General features: G+C 46.1%; 1 protein-coding gene across 2 annotated transcripts; it reads right to left on the bottom strand.

Moving 5' to 3' along the window:
• Positions 1-10,312: 10,312 nt before the first annotated feature.
• On the bottom strand, positions 10,313-11,552 carry lsm6 (LSM6 homolog, U6 small nuclear RNA and mRNA degradation associated). Of its 2 annotated transcripts, none has more exons than XM_018735771.2 (4): positions 11,419-11,552; positions 11,008-11,150; positions 10,666-10,779; positions 10,313-10,540 (listed from the first exon to the last, which is right to left on the bottom strand). In XM_018735771.2, the coding sequence occupies exons 2-4, from the start codon at positions 11,099-11,101 to the stop codon at positions 10,506-10,508; spliced, it is 243 nt and encodes an 80-aa protein (XP_018591287.1). In that variant the 5' UTR covers positions 11,102-11,150; positions 11,419-11,552; the 3' UTR covers positions 10,313-10,505. The 2 variants fall into 2 exon arrangements, with proteins under 2 accessions (XP_018591287.1, XP_018591285.1); XM_018735769.2 differs by having other exon boundaries at positions 11,008-11,102; positions 11,419-11,545.
• Positions 11,553-19,026: the final 7,474 nt, after the last annotated feature.

The following is a 19,026-nucleotide window of genomic DNA, read 5'->3' as shown; positions in this document are numbered from 1 at the left end:
AAGACCGGAGCGTTCCGGAGGACGGGAAGGAAGGGACGCACGGAGGGTTTACCGCTGGGGTTCTCCATGGCTGACGTTGCAACATGACCAGCGGAGCAGCTCACCTGTTTCCAGCTCCTCTACCAAACACGCTTTTCCCAAGTGTCCCGAGAGAGAAAACCCTGCGCCGTCCCCAACGTCCTCCGCACAACCGCTTACTCATTCACAAAACCCCGCACGAGGACGCGGGCACGCGTGACACGGGCTCCCCGCAGCAGCAACGCCACTTTCCCCTCGTTTCCCTTCTCCCTTCTTTCAAAACTTCTTCTTTCCCTCTGTTTAAACGAGGTGTAAGCACTTTATTCCCGCCGGCAGCCGGACTTGCATCACTGGCTCTTTCAGCTCTTGCGTCGAACTCACACTTTGTGTTTGCACTTCAGCGTGTGTGTGTGTGTGTTTACGCCCCGTGCGCTTCAGAATTCCTTAGCGTGGAAAAGTCGTGAATCTTTCATACGTTTAATTTTGTGTTTAAAGGGTTCGTGGGCCTTCGACGCCGTCGCGCAGCACTTTAATTATTGCTGCTCGCAGCCCCGCACGGCACCGCTAATGGAAAAGAGTCCCTTTTTATTTATGCATTTCCCCAAATGAAGAATGTGGCACGCCGAGGTCCAATATGTGTTGGTCCCCTCGATGTTAATGTATTATTTTAGCCTCGAGTCGCGCACGATGTCGAGCTCTCCATAATGCATCAAACAGCCAGGTGCTTTCGAAAGCTACGGGCCTCTCTTTCTCGGCACCTTAAAAGTTGCTGAAAAGTGCGGCCAGATGCTCGAAAATTAATGCGCGTCACGTGGCAGATGTGTGGTTTTTGAAGCTCGGGACAAAAGCACGGTGATGAAGAGTGGCGTCTCGAACGATTTGCGTTACTTGATGTTGTACTGAACCTCCACGCAGCACTGATTTCCCGCTGCAAAAGCAACAGTAAAAGTGAAAATGCGTTCCTTTCCACTCATTTCCAAAGCACTGAATGTAATGTCCATAGTGTGGCTGGTAAGTAGCTTCTGGAGCCATATTTACATGTTTACCACCATATTTACCATGGGGTGGTCGCTGCTGCTCTCACCTGCTGTGCAAGCCTGACCCCCAGTGGACGAGTGCGGAACTGCACTGCGCTCCCTGCAGCTCTCAGGTCCCCAACTGCTCTGCTCTGCCTTGTTCCAAACTACAGGTATCACCTCTTTACGCCATGCTGGTTCCTAAGATTGCCCCACATATAGAAATATTTAGCGCTCTTTTTTCCCCACTTAATGCTCTTTCAAACTTGGAAATTTTCAAATGCAAATTTCGAAACTGCTGCAGAAACTTTTTGAAAGTAAACACCAACCAGCTGGCATTTTCACACTCACTGCGCCTGTCCATCTCTTCCAACAGGCAAACTGTTTTTTTCTCATTTTATTTTATTTATATGGCCATTCTGTTCCTACCCTGGGATGGCTCAGTGTCTCATCCAGCATGACCCCTGGCTAGCCAGTTCCCAGTGTTTCTGGAATAGTCTCCGGACCACTGCGACCCTGAGCTCGACAAGTGGTTGAGGTAAGTGGGTGAGCATCTATTGTAGCCTGAAGTTAAAGTAAAAGTCAGGTTATTTCTCAATATATTAAAGCTTTATCTGAGACCTCTACAGAACCTGACCAGTTAAATCAAGGGACGTCTCTGTTACTTTTGCCGAGTAGATAGTGAGCGAGTGAATCAGTGGTCCAATTATTCTTTTGCCACTATTTTTATTTCACTCACACACAAACGCACAGACTCTACAACTGCCGGAGCCTAACCTGGCAACACAGGGCGCAGGGTTGGAGGGGGAGGGGACACACCCAGGATGGGATGCCAGTCCATCACAAGGCACCCCAAGTGGGACTCTAACCCCAGACCTGCCACACAGTGGGCCCTGGCCAAACTCGCTGCGCCACCGCACCCCCCCTAATAATAATAATAATAATAATAATAATAATAATAATAATGTCGAAGAAATTATTTGCTGGAAAGGTTCTACATCTCTACTGTGCTTGGTACCTTTTCCCTGTAGGGGGTCAAGATGGCGTAACAGTTTCTGCAGTGCAAAGACCCTTTTTGGATGCTCTTTATGAAGCACTGCAGCTTCACTATCTTCCACCTGTGCGTAAAGGGCCGTCTCAGCGTCCGTGTGCGTTGGCCTCTGGATATGTGTGCGCTGAGCGCGCACCGGCTGTAAGAACACTGGTGTAGATGTTAACTCTTTCCCTCCGGCAAGCCACCCTCTCAGAGTCTCAGTTCCCGTCCTTGGCGCCCGTAACGCTGCATGTCGGCATTCGCTGAGGCTCTGTGGGGGAGGCTCCTGTCGCCGACCTTCGTGAGGGTCACACGTACCCGTCTCTCCCCTGGAGATGGGAGGCACCACTAGGGGGCGGCACCGAGGGCCTCGCGACAAGCGAGCGCCACCCGTCCTCGCCTTCCTGCTCCGCAGAGGACTCGCGGAGCACCGTCGGACCCCTGAAAGCAGGCCAGGCCGTCCGGGCAGCGCAGCGGAGAAATGCCCCCGGTACCCACGAGGGGGCGCCGGGACGAGCGTCATTCAGGAAGAGCGGCGCTGCCAAAGCGCTTGGCCTTGATCGCGCATCGAGAGAGGCATGATTTATTTTTGGAGCCTGAACTATATGGCAGATGTAAGATGAACTTAGGGGGCCAACTCCAGTGACACAAAAAGCATTGTCCTGATTTAACGGCCGCAAAGTTTCACTCTAAATTCCGAAAGCAAATGCCACTTAATCGGGGCGCGCTTCCTTTCAGCGCAGACGATTCAATTAATGTCAGGGAGATAAATTATGAAGATAGCTTGTTTCCCCGCGAAGCAGACACAACATATTCCATCACGCGTCGTGCGGCGACAGTAAAACTGTCAGTCGGTCGGGGGGGGAGCAGATAAATGGCGAGAGCCTCTTTTGATGAGTCATCATCGGCGAGGCCAGAAGGCGTTTTCGGTCGTGATTCACGGCTCTTATTTAGGCTCCCCGAGCGGCGCGGACGCGCTCTGCTGCCGACATCCACGCGGGAGCGGAAGGTGTGGGTAGGAAGAGGACAGCCTGTGGTGGCGCAGCCTCGGGAAAAGGAATGCGTGACACTCGTGTTCACTGGGAGCCCAAGGGGGCTGCGACCCGCTCAGTCGACCCCCAGATGCTGGGGTCCTTCAGGCCTCGCCCCATCTCTCCTACCCACGCTTCTTGAACTACTACCGTTCTCCATCAGACTTCTCCCACCCTCCATCCCCAAATAAAATTATGGAATATTATACACATGGTCTGAAACCACTTGTCCCAAGCGGGGTTGCGGGGAGCCGGAGCCTAACCCGGCAACATAGGGCGTAAGGCTGGAGGGGACACACCCAGGACGGGACGCCAGTCCATCACAAGGCACCCCAAGCGGGACTCGAACCCCAGACCCACTGGAGAGCAGGACCCGGTCCAACCCCCTGCGCTACTGCACTCCCCGATATGTAATATTATTATTTATTCATTTAGACAAAGCGTCTTCACAGTGTTAGGTTCGTACACTAAAGAGCTTATTGTGATCTATCTATTTATAGAGCAGGGTCATTTTTACAGGAGCGATCCAGGCTAAGGGCCTTGATCAAGAGAACTGTAGCAGGAGCAGGGATTTGAACCCAGATCCTTTGAGCGGCAACAGCTCTAGCTATTGCGCCACCTGCTGGCAAACTGTCTCCTCCTTCCTGAGCCCATTTTGTAGGTCCGTCGGTGTCGGTGCCCATCCCGCCCGCGGGCACCTGGGCCAAACGGTGGGGGCAGCTCTGAGAATTCTGGGGCACACAGGTGGAAAAAGGAGCGATTCCACACGCGAATCATTTTAATCATTTTAAACGCTTTGTCTCTTAAACGGATCTGTAGGCGACAGCTTTGATTTCTGCTGTCAGCCACTGCTGTTCCCTCCTGGGTCCATGTGCTGGGCTCACTGGAGACGCTGTGAGGAGTCAGCACCAGGATGATGTTTAGGCAAAACAAACCATATTTACTCTGTAAATATTACGCTGCAGCTGCATCACTGATTACAAGTGGACCATATCTATTTGGAAAAGTCTTTCATTGGAACGAAAAAAATAACGGTAATGAGTTTTTTTTGTTTCTTCGACGAGGACGCTCGATTCCATTCGAGCCGTTTCGTTAGCGAGTTTAAGCTGCATTTCCCACAAATAATTTATTTAAAATCATTGTCTCACCCAGGTCCCCGTAAATTTTTTATTTCGGCTCAGCTTCAAACGGCGGCGCTGTGCTGCAAAGGCCCCGGTTTGGGGTGTGGGAATTGCTGCCGGGCGAGGCTGACGGGGAGCGCTGCTCTCCAGACGCTGCGCGTTTTGTACATTATGGCACAGAAAACAAGCGAATCCAGGTCAATTAGGTGGGGGGGCGGAGCTCTATCACGCAGGGAGCCGTACCGAGGCGCGTGAGCGGAGGGCGTCCTGCCTTCGGGATCGTGGGCCACGGGGGGTGCGTAGGGCCAACGGGGCTGGATCCGGTGCGCGGCCCTCGATCCCCGGCGCGGCTCGCTGCGCCGTCCTCATTTGGCGTGAGGGTTCTGAAAGCGCCGGAACGAGGACCGCAGATATGGGTCCAGACCCTGGGAGCGCTTTCTTATCGACAACAACCGCAATAATGCGAGAAGGGCAGCGCTGTGACACAGCGGGTACTGCTGGTGCCTCACACATCCTGGGCTGTGGATTAGGATGTGGGTTCGAATCTGGCTCGGCGTGTGTAAAGTTTGCACGTTCTCCCGCGTCCGTGTGAGGTTCCCCTGGGTGCTCTGGTTTCCACCGATAGTTCAAAGACGTGTGTCGGACGGATGGGTGACTCCAAATTGCACTGTGTGTGTATGTGATTGCTCTGTGATGGGCTGGTGTCCCTTCTGGGGTGTCCCCTATGCTTCCAGGGTAGGTTCTATACCACCCCGTCCCTGCACTAAACAAGCTGTTATTTATGATGGATGGAAACGTGAGAAATAATCAGTTCCCACGTGAGTGGTCCGACCACCTTCTTCCTTGAAGAGTGAAGGTACGAGAGATGTCTTCACAGCGGAGCTCATGGACCGAATGGCCTTCCCTCGGTTTTTCATCATCGTGCCGCCGAGCAGGACGACAGCGGGTGAGGAGTCGGGACGCTGGTGAAGGCCGTCGCTGCTAGCGTTCCGCTGAGTGGACATGAGCGCGAGGGAGGAACACACTAGACCTGAGTGAGGCGCACAGTAAGAACTCTCAATGAGTGTACATTTCTAATAATGCAGGCTCTCCTCCTCCCCCTCCTCCTTTCATGTGATAATAATAATAATAATAATAATAATATGAGCACTTTGTAAAATGAAAAATGTGCTGGATATTTTTTAAGGACCTTAATTTTAAGTGCTTCCGTTTACGAGCGTACCCAACTGACATCCACATGGATTCTTCATCAAAGTTCAGCCCCTGTTTAGCGGACAGGCGCAGAGTCCACGGTTGTTGGTGACCGAGCGCGGTCCGGTCTCTGACCGCACCAACCCCTCCCCCACCTCCTGCCCTCTGCCCCCAATAGCTTCTTTGAGGAAGGTCAGGGGTTACATTCCTGGCCAGGGCTGACCGTACGTGTGGCTATTTTAAGAACTTCAGGACAGCTGACCGGCGACCCTTTAGGCCTGACAATCCTTGTGCGATGCAGACCCGCTGCCTCCTGTTAAACATCCCCGCCGGGACCTCATTTACAGCGTTTCAGGCACGGATGTCCATAAATGTTGACACTCGTCATCAAACCCGGAAGCCCTCGGGGGCCGAACGTTTATGCGCCGCACACACGGAGCCTCACGCGCTCGTAAGACACGAGTTACAAGTAGGGGTTTAAAATGGTCCTCTGCGTAACCCTCGGATGGGCTCATTACGAAGAGCTTCCTTCTCCACCGAGGACGAGTTCTATAGATATTCTGGGACGTTCGGAGCCGTCCGTCAGCATCGAGCCTTCCGTGCTCTTTGGGAGGAAAATGTGAAGTTCTTACTGATAAAACAGGAGAGAAAACGGGGAATTGGCGTCCGCCCACGGCCTGCTCCTTCGGCGGGGATGTGACCCCAGGTCACCTTTTCTCGAGTCGCAATAAACCCGGAGGAAGGAGAGCGAGCGAGCGAGCGAGCGAGGCCCAGGAGGCCACGTAGGCTTCCCGCAGACTCGCATCGCTCATTATCTGCATACGGAAGCGACGAGGCCATCGGCACAATGCCGGTCTTTGCAGGGCCCTCGAAGGCGCACGGCATGCTGGGAAGCCTTCCCTTCGCAGCAGAGCGAAAGCGTTCGGCGTGTTATTGTAATAGGACACGTCACGGAGCCGCGGCTCAGCCCCGGATTCCCCTCTCTGCTCACGCATCACGTTTTAAGGACTCCTCTGGGTACCGAGGCCCTTGCGGACTCCCTAGAAAGAAGCGAGAACCCCGCGAGACTTCGCACGACCATCTGTGGATTACGGGCTGCGCACTCAGGTGCCGCTGGTGTCCTTAAGGTTGAGATACGGGACGTCCTACAGCTTAAACTCATCCCAGACATTTATCAAGTCTGCATTTACACTTACTCATTTAACACAAATACACTTCCTTTATTGCCATATATTTTCAACAGTTTTGGAAAATATCCTTCAGTGCCATGACACGCAAGTGGAAGTTCCATTCTTCTTAGTCACACCCTTGCACTACGGGATGTTTTGCTAGAATATCAACTTATATAAACTTCATTAAGGGGACAGTTGGTAGCGTAGTAGTTAGCGCTGCTGACTTTGGAACCAAAAGGTCGAGGGTTTGATTCCCACCTCTGGCTATGTAGTACCCTTGAGCAAGGTACTTACCCTAAATTGCTCCAGTAAAATCACCCGCCTGTATAAATGGGTAAAGAACTGTTGGTAGACTAACATTGTAAGTCACATTGGAGAACAGCATCAGATGAATGAAAAAAGGAAGTAAGGCAGAAAGTGGTGCTTCATGTCAGCGGCAGACCGAACATGAACTGGTTCCTGTAACCATAGAAAAATGACTCTTCCAGCAGTGGCAGTTCTACAACCCAACAGCTGGTGGAGCTGCAAGCCTTTCCTGTTACAGTAAGCCTCATGAATGATTTCAAACATTTGGATTTTATCAAAATGCAGATAGAGCTGCTAAATAAAAAAAAGGATTGCGCCTAAAGGCCAGACACTTGGGTTCTTTCGCTGCATTCTACAGGAAGCTTCTAGAAAACACAAACCCGCACAGGAGTGGGATCAAAATCGATGGTTTGGCAGGCGCTATTCCTGCCCTGGTAAAGTCTACATTCGTTAAAAATATTTATTAGCCCCAAATAACTGCTGATATGGCATTTCCCCGAACATGAAGAAGGCTGCAGTTTAAATGGCACAGCTACGGTACCCCCCCAACCCCCCCCCCCAAGGAAGCGGCTCGGCCGACAGCGCTCAAGGGCTTGCGTTTCAGTCACTCGGACGTGAAGCCTTAACTTGACCACAGTGCGGCAAAACCAGCAGAGAGAACGTGCAGCGGCACCGACATGCTGCCAGCGAGTAAATATTTGCCTCCGCTAACCTCGCTGTAAACCTGCCGTAATGATTTCCTCTGCAAGCGTGGCGAACGCGGCCGCCCCCATTAGAGCAGGGCTCCTCGGAGCTTGATCAATAGCGCGTCCTTCGTCCTGGAGTTCGGCGTGACCTTGGAGCCTCCGGCTGCCGTGCAGGCCAGGGAGCCCGAGGAGGATGGAGGCGTCACAAATCTCCCTTTAAACCCACGCCGCACAGCAAGCAGCTCATTAAGGAGAACAAGACATTTATTTACCGCGCTCTCATCGCGGCCTGATTAACCACCTCTGTACTGCGATGATTTTGTAAACGACGACTCCAGCTGGGGCGCCACAGCAGCGCGGCGCTCTCCGGCCTCCCTCGTATCTGCTGGAGGGAGCGGTGACGGGGGGGAGTTGGGGGGGGGGGTCCTGAAGGACAGCGTTACCCTCCTCCATGCCTTCGCTTTCCTTACCTACATCGAAGACAAAGCGGCGTGTTCGAGCAGTGCGACTTCTCTCAAGATCACACTCGGCGGCATCGTGCGGAACAGAAAGGGAACACGCTGCTGGCAACTCGCGGTGGAGCAGATGTCAGCGTGTGCCCAAAGCAAGGCGGGATGGTTTCTCTCCCACAGCCCCCATTCACCACCGAATATCACATATCCAAGGCCAGAGGCACCTTAAGGGAGACCAATAAACAATTCATGTGCACATCTGAGAACTTAGCACAATTCAAAGGGCTACCGTGAACACGGTCAAAAATGAACGGTCACAGCGTTAACGCGCTGAGGCCAAGGCATCCGTGCACAACCCCTTTTCACTTGAGTCACGAGCCTGACACTTTCAGTCAGTGTTAAGCTACCTACAGTTATACAGCTGGGTAACTTTACCTGAGTAATTTAGGGTAGGTACCTTGCTTGTAAAACTTCTATTATTTACTTTATTATTTTAATAAATTCGGACTGCATTACAGTCGCACTCAATTTAAAATCATTGAAAAGTGTATGTCTCCTAAAACTCGTATTCGGCCCGATTTTGAGCTATTTGTCCCATTAAATATGTAACATTTGTCACAGCACTTTCGACTTTATTATTTCAAGTTGTATCTCTCTGGTAACACGATACCTTTTCTTACTTTTTCAAGGGAATCACCGGCAAGCATGAACACTGCAAGCAGTAAAGACCGTGGAAACAACTGGAATCAGGTGGTACCACACTTCTACTCTGTTGGCTGTACTTTTACTGCCACCTGTTATCTCAGGAGGTGAATGGAAGTTGTGTTCACCCTTCTACACACAAAAAATTCAGAAAACAGGTAAGTGAACAAAATGGTATTTTCTGGGACACTATGCACTGTACATCTTTGAAAAAATGTAACTTAATCATTCATAACTTCAATGAATAATGACTAAAAATACTTCTGAACTGCAAACTAAGTCATAAAGTATTTCTCAAATGCCTATTAGAAAGTAAAAATAGAAAACAGTCCCACATGGAGTTTTTAAATATTTTCTGGTCAAGTTTGTGAGCTTAATATGATACTTTAAAATTATCTTAAAAAAATAATGTATTCAACTGCAAGTAAAACTAAAACTTACTAGTCCTACATACTTTCATCATTCTTTGGTCATATAATAAGCTGCTAAAATTTCATTGGTTAGAAAGCAACTTGATTCTTGTCTGGATCGTCCAATAGCTTGAAACGGTGCAGAGCTCTTCTGATTGGTGTGGCTCAATGCTTGTTAGAGCTGTAGTGTAGTGGCCCTCCTCCTCCTCCTCTCACCACCTCCCTGTACAGTAGAACTAATGGAATGTACTGTATACAGATGTCATTTTGACAAATTCACTATGTGAAGAGCTAAAAATGTTAAAGCCTTGGCCCCTTTGTCACAAAAACAAGTCTTACATGGAAAAAGGATTCAAACAAACCAGACTTCTATAATCAAGAACCTTCATGGTTTTACATCTCATCATGATTGTGCAGCAGGCACGTTCAAGTTACAAATGCAAAAACCTACTCAAATTATGCAACAAGGGTATATGTCATTTTTTCTCCCCTTTCCATAGAGAGTTGAACATTTAAAACACTTATCAAAATGTTAGTATTTTTAAAACATTTAATATGATTCATTTACAAGATAATGGAAATAAAAACAGCTCTTTACATTTGTCTTTAGTGTAATGGTCATGGGGCAAAATGTGATAGTTACCGGCTACACTGATTGCATGTGGGTTCAACTCCTGTTCAATCTATGTGGAGACTGCATGTTCTCCCAGTGTGTTGGTGGGGTTTCCTCTGAGTGCTCTGCCCCCTCAAAACACACACACTCAAAAGTGGCGTTTCAGGGGAACTGGTAACCGAATTACCAAACACTCTGCAAGTAGTTGTGCACAATCATACTTGTCCTGCAATTTAAGTGGCATAATGGCAGGGAGTTTCTTGTATCTACCATTGTAAGTTGCCTTGGATGAAGGTGTCAAATACCTAGATCCCCAATATAACTATCAGATGTTAGCCATCTGCTAAATGAATAAATGTAACAAAGCAGATTGAAATGCCAGACTAGCAGGTGACTCAAAATGAGTCCTGTAATAATATGAAGGGGGGTTTATGTACTAGTGTGACAGTTCTTGATCACACAAAGATTAGACAGAACTGGGAGACATTCAAAGCAATTGTGTTAGATATAGAAGTGTTTAAGGCCTCCTAGTAAAGCTGTAAGGAGTGAAAGTCTGGACAATCTTTTTTTTTAAATGAAAAGGCAAGCCAGTAACTCAGAAGCATCCATGATATCAGGTATTACAGAACAAAAACTATTTATTGGATTATTCCAGTGAATACAAAATCAAAAATGTCTTCTGAAACTCACAACAGTCAACACTATAGAAAAAAATAAAAATAATCCACAGGTTCTAAAAAAAAGTTCAGCTTCATCACATCTTCCTTTTCTGGGTGCTTATGTACAACACTAGGGAAAAGGGAGGGAAAGGTTAGCACTCACTGAATTACACTTTAAAAACATTAAGAAGAAAGTTTTACTTTTTCTGGCTGCATGGTTCTAACATGTCTGCATTGTACAATTTCATCACCTACCATTGTTGCCCCGGAGGAAGGCATCCCCATACTTGTTCTTGAGCTGGCCGTTGACGTACTCCTCCGTCTGCTCCACGGCAATGTTCATGTAGCCGTCCAAGCAGGCCAGGACTCCTGTCAAAGACAAGCACAAAGTCGCCATGAGACCCTGAGGCTCCACCCAGAGGAGCTCAGGTCTTGGGCCCTAAATAAAATATGACTTACCACCACCAGTTAAAGAAAAAAAAAAAAAAAAAAAAAAAAAAAAAATAGAAAACGTACTATTCCAAACTAAAGATATTATCTGGCCATTCCCCCCACTCATGTTCCTGTAAAACCATTAACTTGTGAGAAGTTCCTCACCTCTGTAATCCACCCCCGAGTTCAGTTTCACCACCACTGGCCTCCCAATTATCTGCTTCAAGAAGTCACTCGGAGTTTGCTTTCGGAGACTCATTCTGTGCGATTGCAGCCGAAAACAGAAATTAAGCCAAGAAGATGCAGCACTGAAAAATATAAATGCAACTTAACGCGCACGGCATGCAGAGTATTTTTTTTCTACCCAAAAGATGAGCAAAAAAAAAAAAAAAAAAACCAAACAAACAACCCGGACCGCCTGAGCACTTAGGCTAGGCCTAGCTAATTGCTAAGTCCTGCGCCAGAGAACATCTTCGTGCAATCAGAACGATTTAAAATTAGGGTGGTAAAACTTAATGTCTACGTTTCATGCGGTACTTAAGTTATGATTTTAACTATGCGCACTGATTATCTTACCTTACAGTTGGTAACACCGCGCACTACCCTCCTTACAACCTAAAACGACGCGCTGTTAGAATCCCCGGTTTATATTGTTCTATTGCCTACGGTACGAACTGAGGGACAAACAGTACGACCAACAAATGACAGTTCAAACCAGAATGCAGAAAACGGAGTATGGAAAACACCAGTGGACAAACAGTGCGGGTGCCTGCGCACGACATTTTGATCCTGAATACGGAGAACGGAGTACGGCACGTACCGAGGGACAAGAGTCAGTACGCGTTGTCGATAAAAATATTGTCGCTAGTAATTGTTTATGCATGTTAATAAAAAGTGTAACCCTAAAATGTTTTAAATTGCTTACTTAGATACCATAAAGGTAAAAGTTTGTATATATGTGTACACACACACACAAATTGCTTAAAGAGTGATAAATAGGCTAAAAATAGTAAGTAAAAAAACAAATGGAAGAACTGCTTGCTTATGTTATAGATTCTAGGATAGAGCTAGTAGAAGGAATGTGAGTTTCTGCAGTGAAACTGAAATGACAAAGTTCTGTGAACTTGTGCAACTCAGTTTGCCAGTTTCAGCCTCCTAAACAAAACTTCACTGCCATACTCTGGGTCAGTATTTACCAGACAGAAGGAAACTAAGCTTCAAAGTGATCACACAAATTGTCTGCAATCAGTGCAAACTGCTGAATTTGTCATGACTAAAGCCTTATGTCAAGTTTTTTTATAAAAAAAAAAAAAAACCCCCCCCAACAGAAAAAGTCAAGATAATGACAACTGCGATCGATGAGGTGAATTCATCTGCAGTGCATGTTTAGTCACGCACTCCCATCAAAAATTTTCCATTTCTTTTTCTCCGTTTCTACTGGTCTGTGACTACTTTCTGCTCAACTTATCACCTGAAATAGTTCAACTATCATACCCTGACACCCACAGTCTGCCATATTAGTTTGAAATGATTCATCTCCTGAAGAATACCCTACCCAGCTCATAAACTATGACAGAAAGTAGTTATAAAAGCCTACATCTTCCTTTTTGCCAACAGAAAATTTGCATTGTTTGTCAGGTTGCTGACATATGTTCAGCTTAAATTTTTTTTTTGTTGTTTACCTTTGCTAAATACAGTCAAAAGGAACAAGTGAGGCATTTCAACAGAAACCAGACTACCTTGCTCTGATGTCTGCAAACGATCCCAGAAATAGCCAGAGGGTAAAGTTAGACAATACAGAAGTGAAATGAACTTCAGCAAAGAGGGGGACAATGGGTCAAGACAGAACGAAGAGGAAGTGGCGATTGTCTGCTACCCATCTCCGGGAGAAAAGCATATTTACCCAGGATGCCGAGTGGTTAGAGAGAGGCTCACCATCCAGACAATGCACTTGTTAGCAGGGCTTAGGGAGTCCTGCTGAGGCCAGAGGTTAATTTGTTATCTGCAGCAGGGTTAAATTAAGGTCATCGTTACAAGTCCTTAAGTTATAAACGGGAGTGATCATGAGTCATGCACACATAGGCCAGGGCTGATAAATATTCAATGAGTGTCTGTTTGCTCACCACTTCTGTTGTTGAGATGAATGATGGGGGGGGGGGGAAAGACTGGCTGCGCTGGGTTTAATCAAAAAGCACCCTGTTTCAACAAGGTGTGATTCTGAACCCACACAAAATATACACTGACCTTGGACTATTTTGATATATGGCACTAGAAATAAAAACTGAGGTGCAACATAGTAGTCCAGGCATGGTGGAGTCATTGGAAGGATGTCTGTTGGGTGGACAATCTAAATGAAACCTTTGTTGTTGATGTGGATCCCATTAGCTTATTGAGTTGTATTAAATCATATTAACCAACTGGGGGGCAGTGGACTGATTGTTTTGGTTGATACAGTTACTGAAAACCCAGTTCCTTTTTTAAAGCAAGGTCAGGCTAATGATTACTGGTATATATTGAGAGACTTTTTTTTTTTATTTCCTGCCATAATGCTGCAGCTGTCAACTGGTAGCTTGCATATTTGAGTTTGAATTGTGTGTGAAGGCTTGAAGATGGTGCTACAGGTGTATCAGGTGGTGAGTTCAGCCATCAAATTGTCCATGATGGCCAGGTGTTGTGTGTACTACGCAGAAGATCCACAGTTCATTGCTCAGCATTTGCTTCTACTGGTTGCAAGCCACACATTCAGCTTTTCAGCTTGTTAAGTGTGAGCGAACTAAACTACCACTGTGGAAAACACAACTTTACAGCCTTTACCACCATTGTGTCGGTTGCCGGTAGAAAAGGGGCAAATTGCTATTCCTTTTCATTCAATTCACCCACAAGCCAAACAAGTGTGACCCACTTGTTGGATCTACGGTTGGAACAGCTGTATTTTTAGGTTCTGGGTTCTTGCTGTCTGACAAAATGTTTGATACAGCCACATGGACTGCTGTGAAGGTAAGTCCAGCTGGTAAGACATAAAGAGAAACACAGGCAGTTTGGCTGAGTGTTTGCAGCACCCTGAATGAAAGGAAAGGACCAGACGCCAAAGCGTCCTGCCGACCTATTTGGCACGGCTGCCAGAGACAGGCAGCTCTGCTGGACTCAGCAGTGCAAACCCATTCCTGACCTTTGACATCCCGAGGGGTAGAAAAAGATAGAGCGAGTACGGCGTTGTGGGAGGAGTGGGTGGGGAGCCAGGGGCCAGTCCTCCGTGGACGCTGACAGGCCACGCGAAAGGGGCAGACGAGCAGAGTCTAGACGGTGCTGACCTCTGGAGGCAAGGCTTTTTCTTCAGGTCAAACTCTATATGGAGGGGATAATGGAAAACCTCGAGGGAGTGTTAAAATGAAAAACAGATTGCCTTCTGGCTCGTACTTTCCCCCCTAATCCCTGACTGTATACAAGTAATAGGTTGGAAGTGATCGGGACCGATGCCCGGATCAAAGGGAAAAAACACCTCTGAACCTCAAGGCTCTCTGACACTCAGATCCCGAGCCTGTGTTTTGCTGAGGAACCTTTTTTCAGATACCGGTTTATCCCCAGTTCAGAGAGACAACCCAGCCTGTCAATAGGTTTCTTCCCACACAAAGATGTATAAAAAAAAATGCCTTCGCTGAACTTATTAAACTTTATCTGGCCGTACTGGTCTCCCGCAGCAGGGCTATTTTCAGCCTGGTCTCACACAGTAGCCTATAGCTCAAGGAAACTGAATTTCAAAATGGTGGTTTTTAGTTTAAAAGCCTACAGTGAAATAGCTGAGGAAGACTGCCTTACCGCATGAGTAAACAGAATGTCAGAAGCAAGTTGCATAATTGTTGGTGCAATTATGAAATATGTACTATTAAAAATGAAATCATCTATTTGAAAAATCCATCGGGGGTAAAAAAAAAAAAAAGGGCAAAAAAAATTCTTGAAAGAAATTTGACATGTGCAAGGCATGCATACAGTATTTATTGGCCATAATTTGAACATTAACGTGTGGAGTTGTTAATCGAGAAGCAGCAGCCAAGACGCTCCATCCCAAGCAGAGCCTGCCTCCAGTCTCTTTTGTTTTATGTAAAAAAAAAAAAAAAAAAGGCAACACAACCCAACTTTGTGTTTTCTTAGACTGGAAGGTAAAGAATGTGCGTAACAATTTTTTTTTTGCTGCTCCCATAATCTCAGTACAAACAGCTCAGTTTCAACGGGTTGTGTGACACAGGTGCTGAAATTACATAGGGGATATGATCTAAAATGGCCGCCCTCCAATAAAAGGCTGTGTGAAATTACAGGGTTCCTCGTTCCGTTGGGTTTGTCTGCACCGTCCCAGCCGAAGTGCTAGGAGACCGACTTGTGCTTTGTTAGGCGAACAGGAGCACTCAAACGGGCCTATAAATATGCATTGCGACATTTCGAACAAAGCCTCTCATCTTGCTTTCATGATGAGCTCTGCCAGCCTCCTATAACATATTGCCATACTGTCACATCTTGTGCTTCGCACACAATGATGCTGCTCATCAACTTTGCGCATCGCTCGGAAAAAAGCAGGGGGTACATGCAGTTCGATTCCGTGCTCCGATACAAGCGCGTGTAAGAGAGCCATCACAGGAGGGTGACGCTGGCACGGCGGCATCCAAGTTGCGGCGCTTCTTTGCTTTACGGTGCGTAAACGTCCACGGGTTTCAGCGTCATAATGAGTTTTGTCTGACGTTCCAGGTGCAGAGATTCAACACTTAGTAGCAAAGCAGGAGCAGTCGTTGCCATTAGCATTAGTGAGGTCTACGGTGCATTTTAAAGAGTCCCAACCCGGGGGAGACAGCTGGCCACGCTGACATTTCTGCGTTCTCCATCGGCTCGCGGTTGCACTTCAAAACGCGGCGGACTTTTCTCTTACGGGGCGCTCTGGTCAGTCAGGAGCTGTGCCTCTCAAATCCCACACTGCGCGTCTTTATTGAGCCGCCCTCACCGCTCCAGGCCAGCAGTCAAATCCCACTTTCCTGGGTGTGTGACTTATTGCGTTTACAGTAAGGCTCCGCAAAGAGATGCAAATGCTGCAAACAACAAAGCAGTCTCAAAGCTTCCATATTAGCATGGGTCTCTCTTTGTGGTACTGAACAGTCAAATTTGGTGTATACTGAAAATGTTAATTATATGGATGGATGTCTGCAAAAATGATTCCGTCATGTAATAAAATATATTACATTAAACGCCCCTATCATTTTGCAAGAGTACATTGTTGCAAAAAATAAATCCCCTCGGCAGACCAGCGCGACAATAAATCTGCCTGGCTCCTTTTTCAATTTGTTTCAGTGTAATGTCAGTTGGCATGCACCCAGATACCAGCTCATACTCAGCCACTTCACATGAAGTTCCATTCCAAGGCTTCGAACTGGCATGGGAAGCTGTGGATTCTGCTAAAAATTCTACACCTTGCAGTTCTGTTGCATTGCAACGCTTTTGCAGACCAATTCTTTTAAACTCTAGTAAAGGACTGCATTCCTGATTCCTTTACATCTCTTTGCAAGCCATTTATTTTGACCCCTAATTAATTCTATGGCCCACAAAGACGGAGACAATTTACAGATGGTTTGAGAAAACATATGACATGCACCAGTGCTGGCTTTCTTCAAAGAAACATGCTAAATGTCTGAAAGGCCCCAGGGCTATCCAACATCAAGTCCATCATGATAGCCCAGTACAAGAATCAGGCTGCCTGGCACAGATTTGTCCAGGCAGAAGACAGTCCTTACAGTACCCTGAGTGGGAGGGAACAGGCATTGGTGTGAAGATGCCACACCGTTGAAACAGACTTCATTGCCGCTGCTGTCGTGGCTCGTTCTATTTAAAAGTTCAGACTGATTGGAACCATTTCTTTCCAAATGACTCATTAGTGAATCATTAATATGCCCACTGTTTAATATGCACTCCAACACTGCTTAGGGAGGTCTATGCAAATGATTAGCATGGCAAGTGTTTACAATAAATAAGCCTGTCGTCTTTTCTCTGGACTTCAGGACCAGCTCGGGACATTATGTTTTTGAAGATGATATTGCCTTGTATACATCAGAAGGCCTGCAGTACTGCTGCAGGTTTATTAACATAATATTTTAAAGCAACAGCTTCATGGCTTCATTGGTTCTGCTTGATGCTCAACATTACATAGTATAGTACTAGACATTAACAACACACTTTGTTTCATTGCTTTAAATAAGGTAAAATTACCTTATAAATTATACCTTTAAATTAAAATTTAAGTTAAGGAAATAAAACATACCTTTACTTAAACTTTTACCTTTAAGTCTTCCAAGAAAACTGCTAAATAGGTACAAAAAAATATTAATCCACTAAAGTCTTAATGAACATGTCAAAATAATCTGAAACATAGTGAAAGAATGTTTAAATTGTTTCAGGCTGATTAGCATTTGTTTGTCATGCCAGAGCTCCCAATTATTTATGCATGCCAAGACTGTTGCTTAGTTAGCCTACTTTATTACATCATGGTTTCAAGCGAATTAGGTCATAAATACATTTATGATGATGTCATTTTACAAGCATTAAAAATAATTTGTAACAGGCTCAAAGGTTTTCCAAATTACAAATAATACAAATTGGATTTTAATTCAAATTAATTAAGAAAAAGAATGATTATTTAATATTTACATGTGAAAAAAAATAATAAAGGGATGGTGTATGCTAATATTGCTATTATACCATGACATTATTGTAATATTATGATTCCAGAATATGAATGCACACCATATGTGTGTGCTAGGGTTTCCTAAAATGAAGTCAGTACTGAGATGAATGAATGGGTGATGTTTAAAACATTTCATCACGTAGAATATGAATGAACCCATCTTTGAATATGTTACAAGAGGATATATTTCATGAAGTCCTTACCATAAAGATTTTCTCATGTAGCGGATTGTCTCCTGGGCTCTTCTGATGGCTCTCAGAAAGGGATGATCAGTTGAGTGGGACAAACTGAGACCTGTCGAGACACTGAAGAAACAGCGTACAATAGGAAGCTAAAATAACACATGTACCTCTAAGATCACAGCGGATATAAATGCTTCCCTACAATTCCCTTAGGGAAGGAGCTTCCTCTGAAGGTATGCCTATTTTGGCATAAATTTCCTAATAAATGATCAGTGATATGGTGGAATTTTAATGGCAAAGTCTAAGACAGTAAATCTAGTCTGCAGCATCTCAAAAATTAAAATTTGAGATTTGTTAAAATATACGGTATATGTTTTTTGATTTCCTTAAAGACTACAGGAACCAATGTTTGGAAATTAGAAACACTACAATTAGATGGTTGTGTCACAGAGCACATCAATGTTTAATACGTATGTTTGTCACAACCACACAAACAATTACTCGTTTGGAGCTGATAAGTGAAATTCGGCAGAGGCTGCGGAACATTTTGGAGGGAAAACTTGTGTTTTTACACAGTGCTGGGAACAACTGCAAAATGATCTTCCAGAAGATGCTGCAAGGGACAAGTTTTGGCAGGTTTTAATATTTTAATTTGTTACATTACAGCAGGACGATGCAGATAACCTTTCTAGCGGCCGGACAAACTGCTGAAAATGAGTGAGATTACATGACCAGCACACAATGACAGAACAACCCAAGTATGGGCCACAGGGTGGTTATCTGATAGTAACTTAGCAACAGAAACCTGACCTGGCATTGACCTCGACCCGATAAAGTCCACACCTGAAGGTTTACCCATTGGACGGCTGGGCTGGGAAAGGTCACAATGGGAGGGAAGGGGAAACGAAACGGCCATGCAAAACATTCAATAGCTAAATACATGTTCAAATAATGTCAGCTTTATGAAACGGTGAGAATTTCCTACATGTGTCGAGGCTGTTCTCACTTTACAGTGTTGTTGGGAGACACTTCCGCTTATGCGCAGAGATTCCTCTGTGCTTCACCATAAAGGGATGGCATTTAACAGGGGCCACGCGTTGACCCCTTGACCCTTTCTCTATTTCGGGGTTTTGTCAGCCTGTACTCCTCACCCTCAGTTAGGCTTCTTCGCAGCCAGGACCACAGCGAACGGACCCACCTCCTTCCACCACAGGCGAGTGACGTCGACTCCAGTCGGCCTGCTTATTACCTGTCGCCTCACCTCTCTGGCAGGCCGTCCAGCTA

Source organism: Scleropages formosus, chromosome 16 (assembly GCF_900964775.1).
Source record: "Scleropages formosus chromosome 16, fSclFor1.1, whole genome shotgun sequence".
Classification (NCBI taxonomy): domain Eukaryota; kingdom Metazoa; phylum Chordata; class Actinopteri; order Osteoglossiformes; family Osteoglossidae; genus Scleropages; species Scleropages formosus.
Note: the sequence above shows the minus strand (reverse complement) of the source record. Positions and strands in the feature narration are given on the sequence as shown.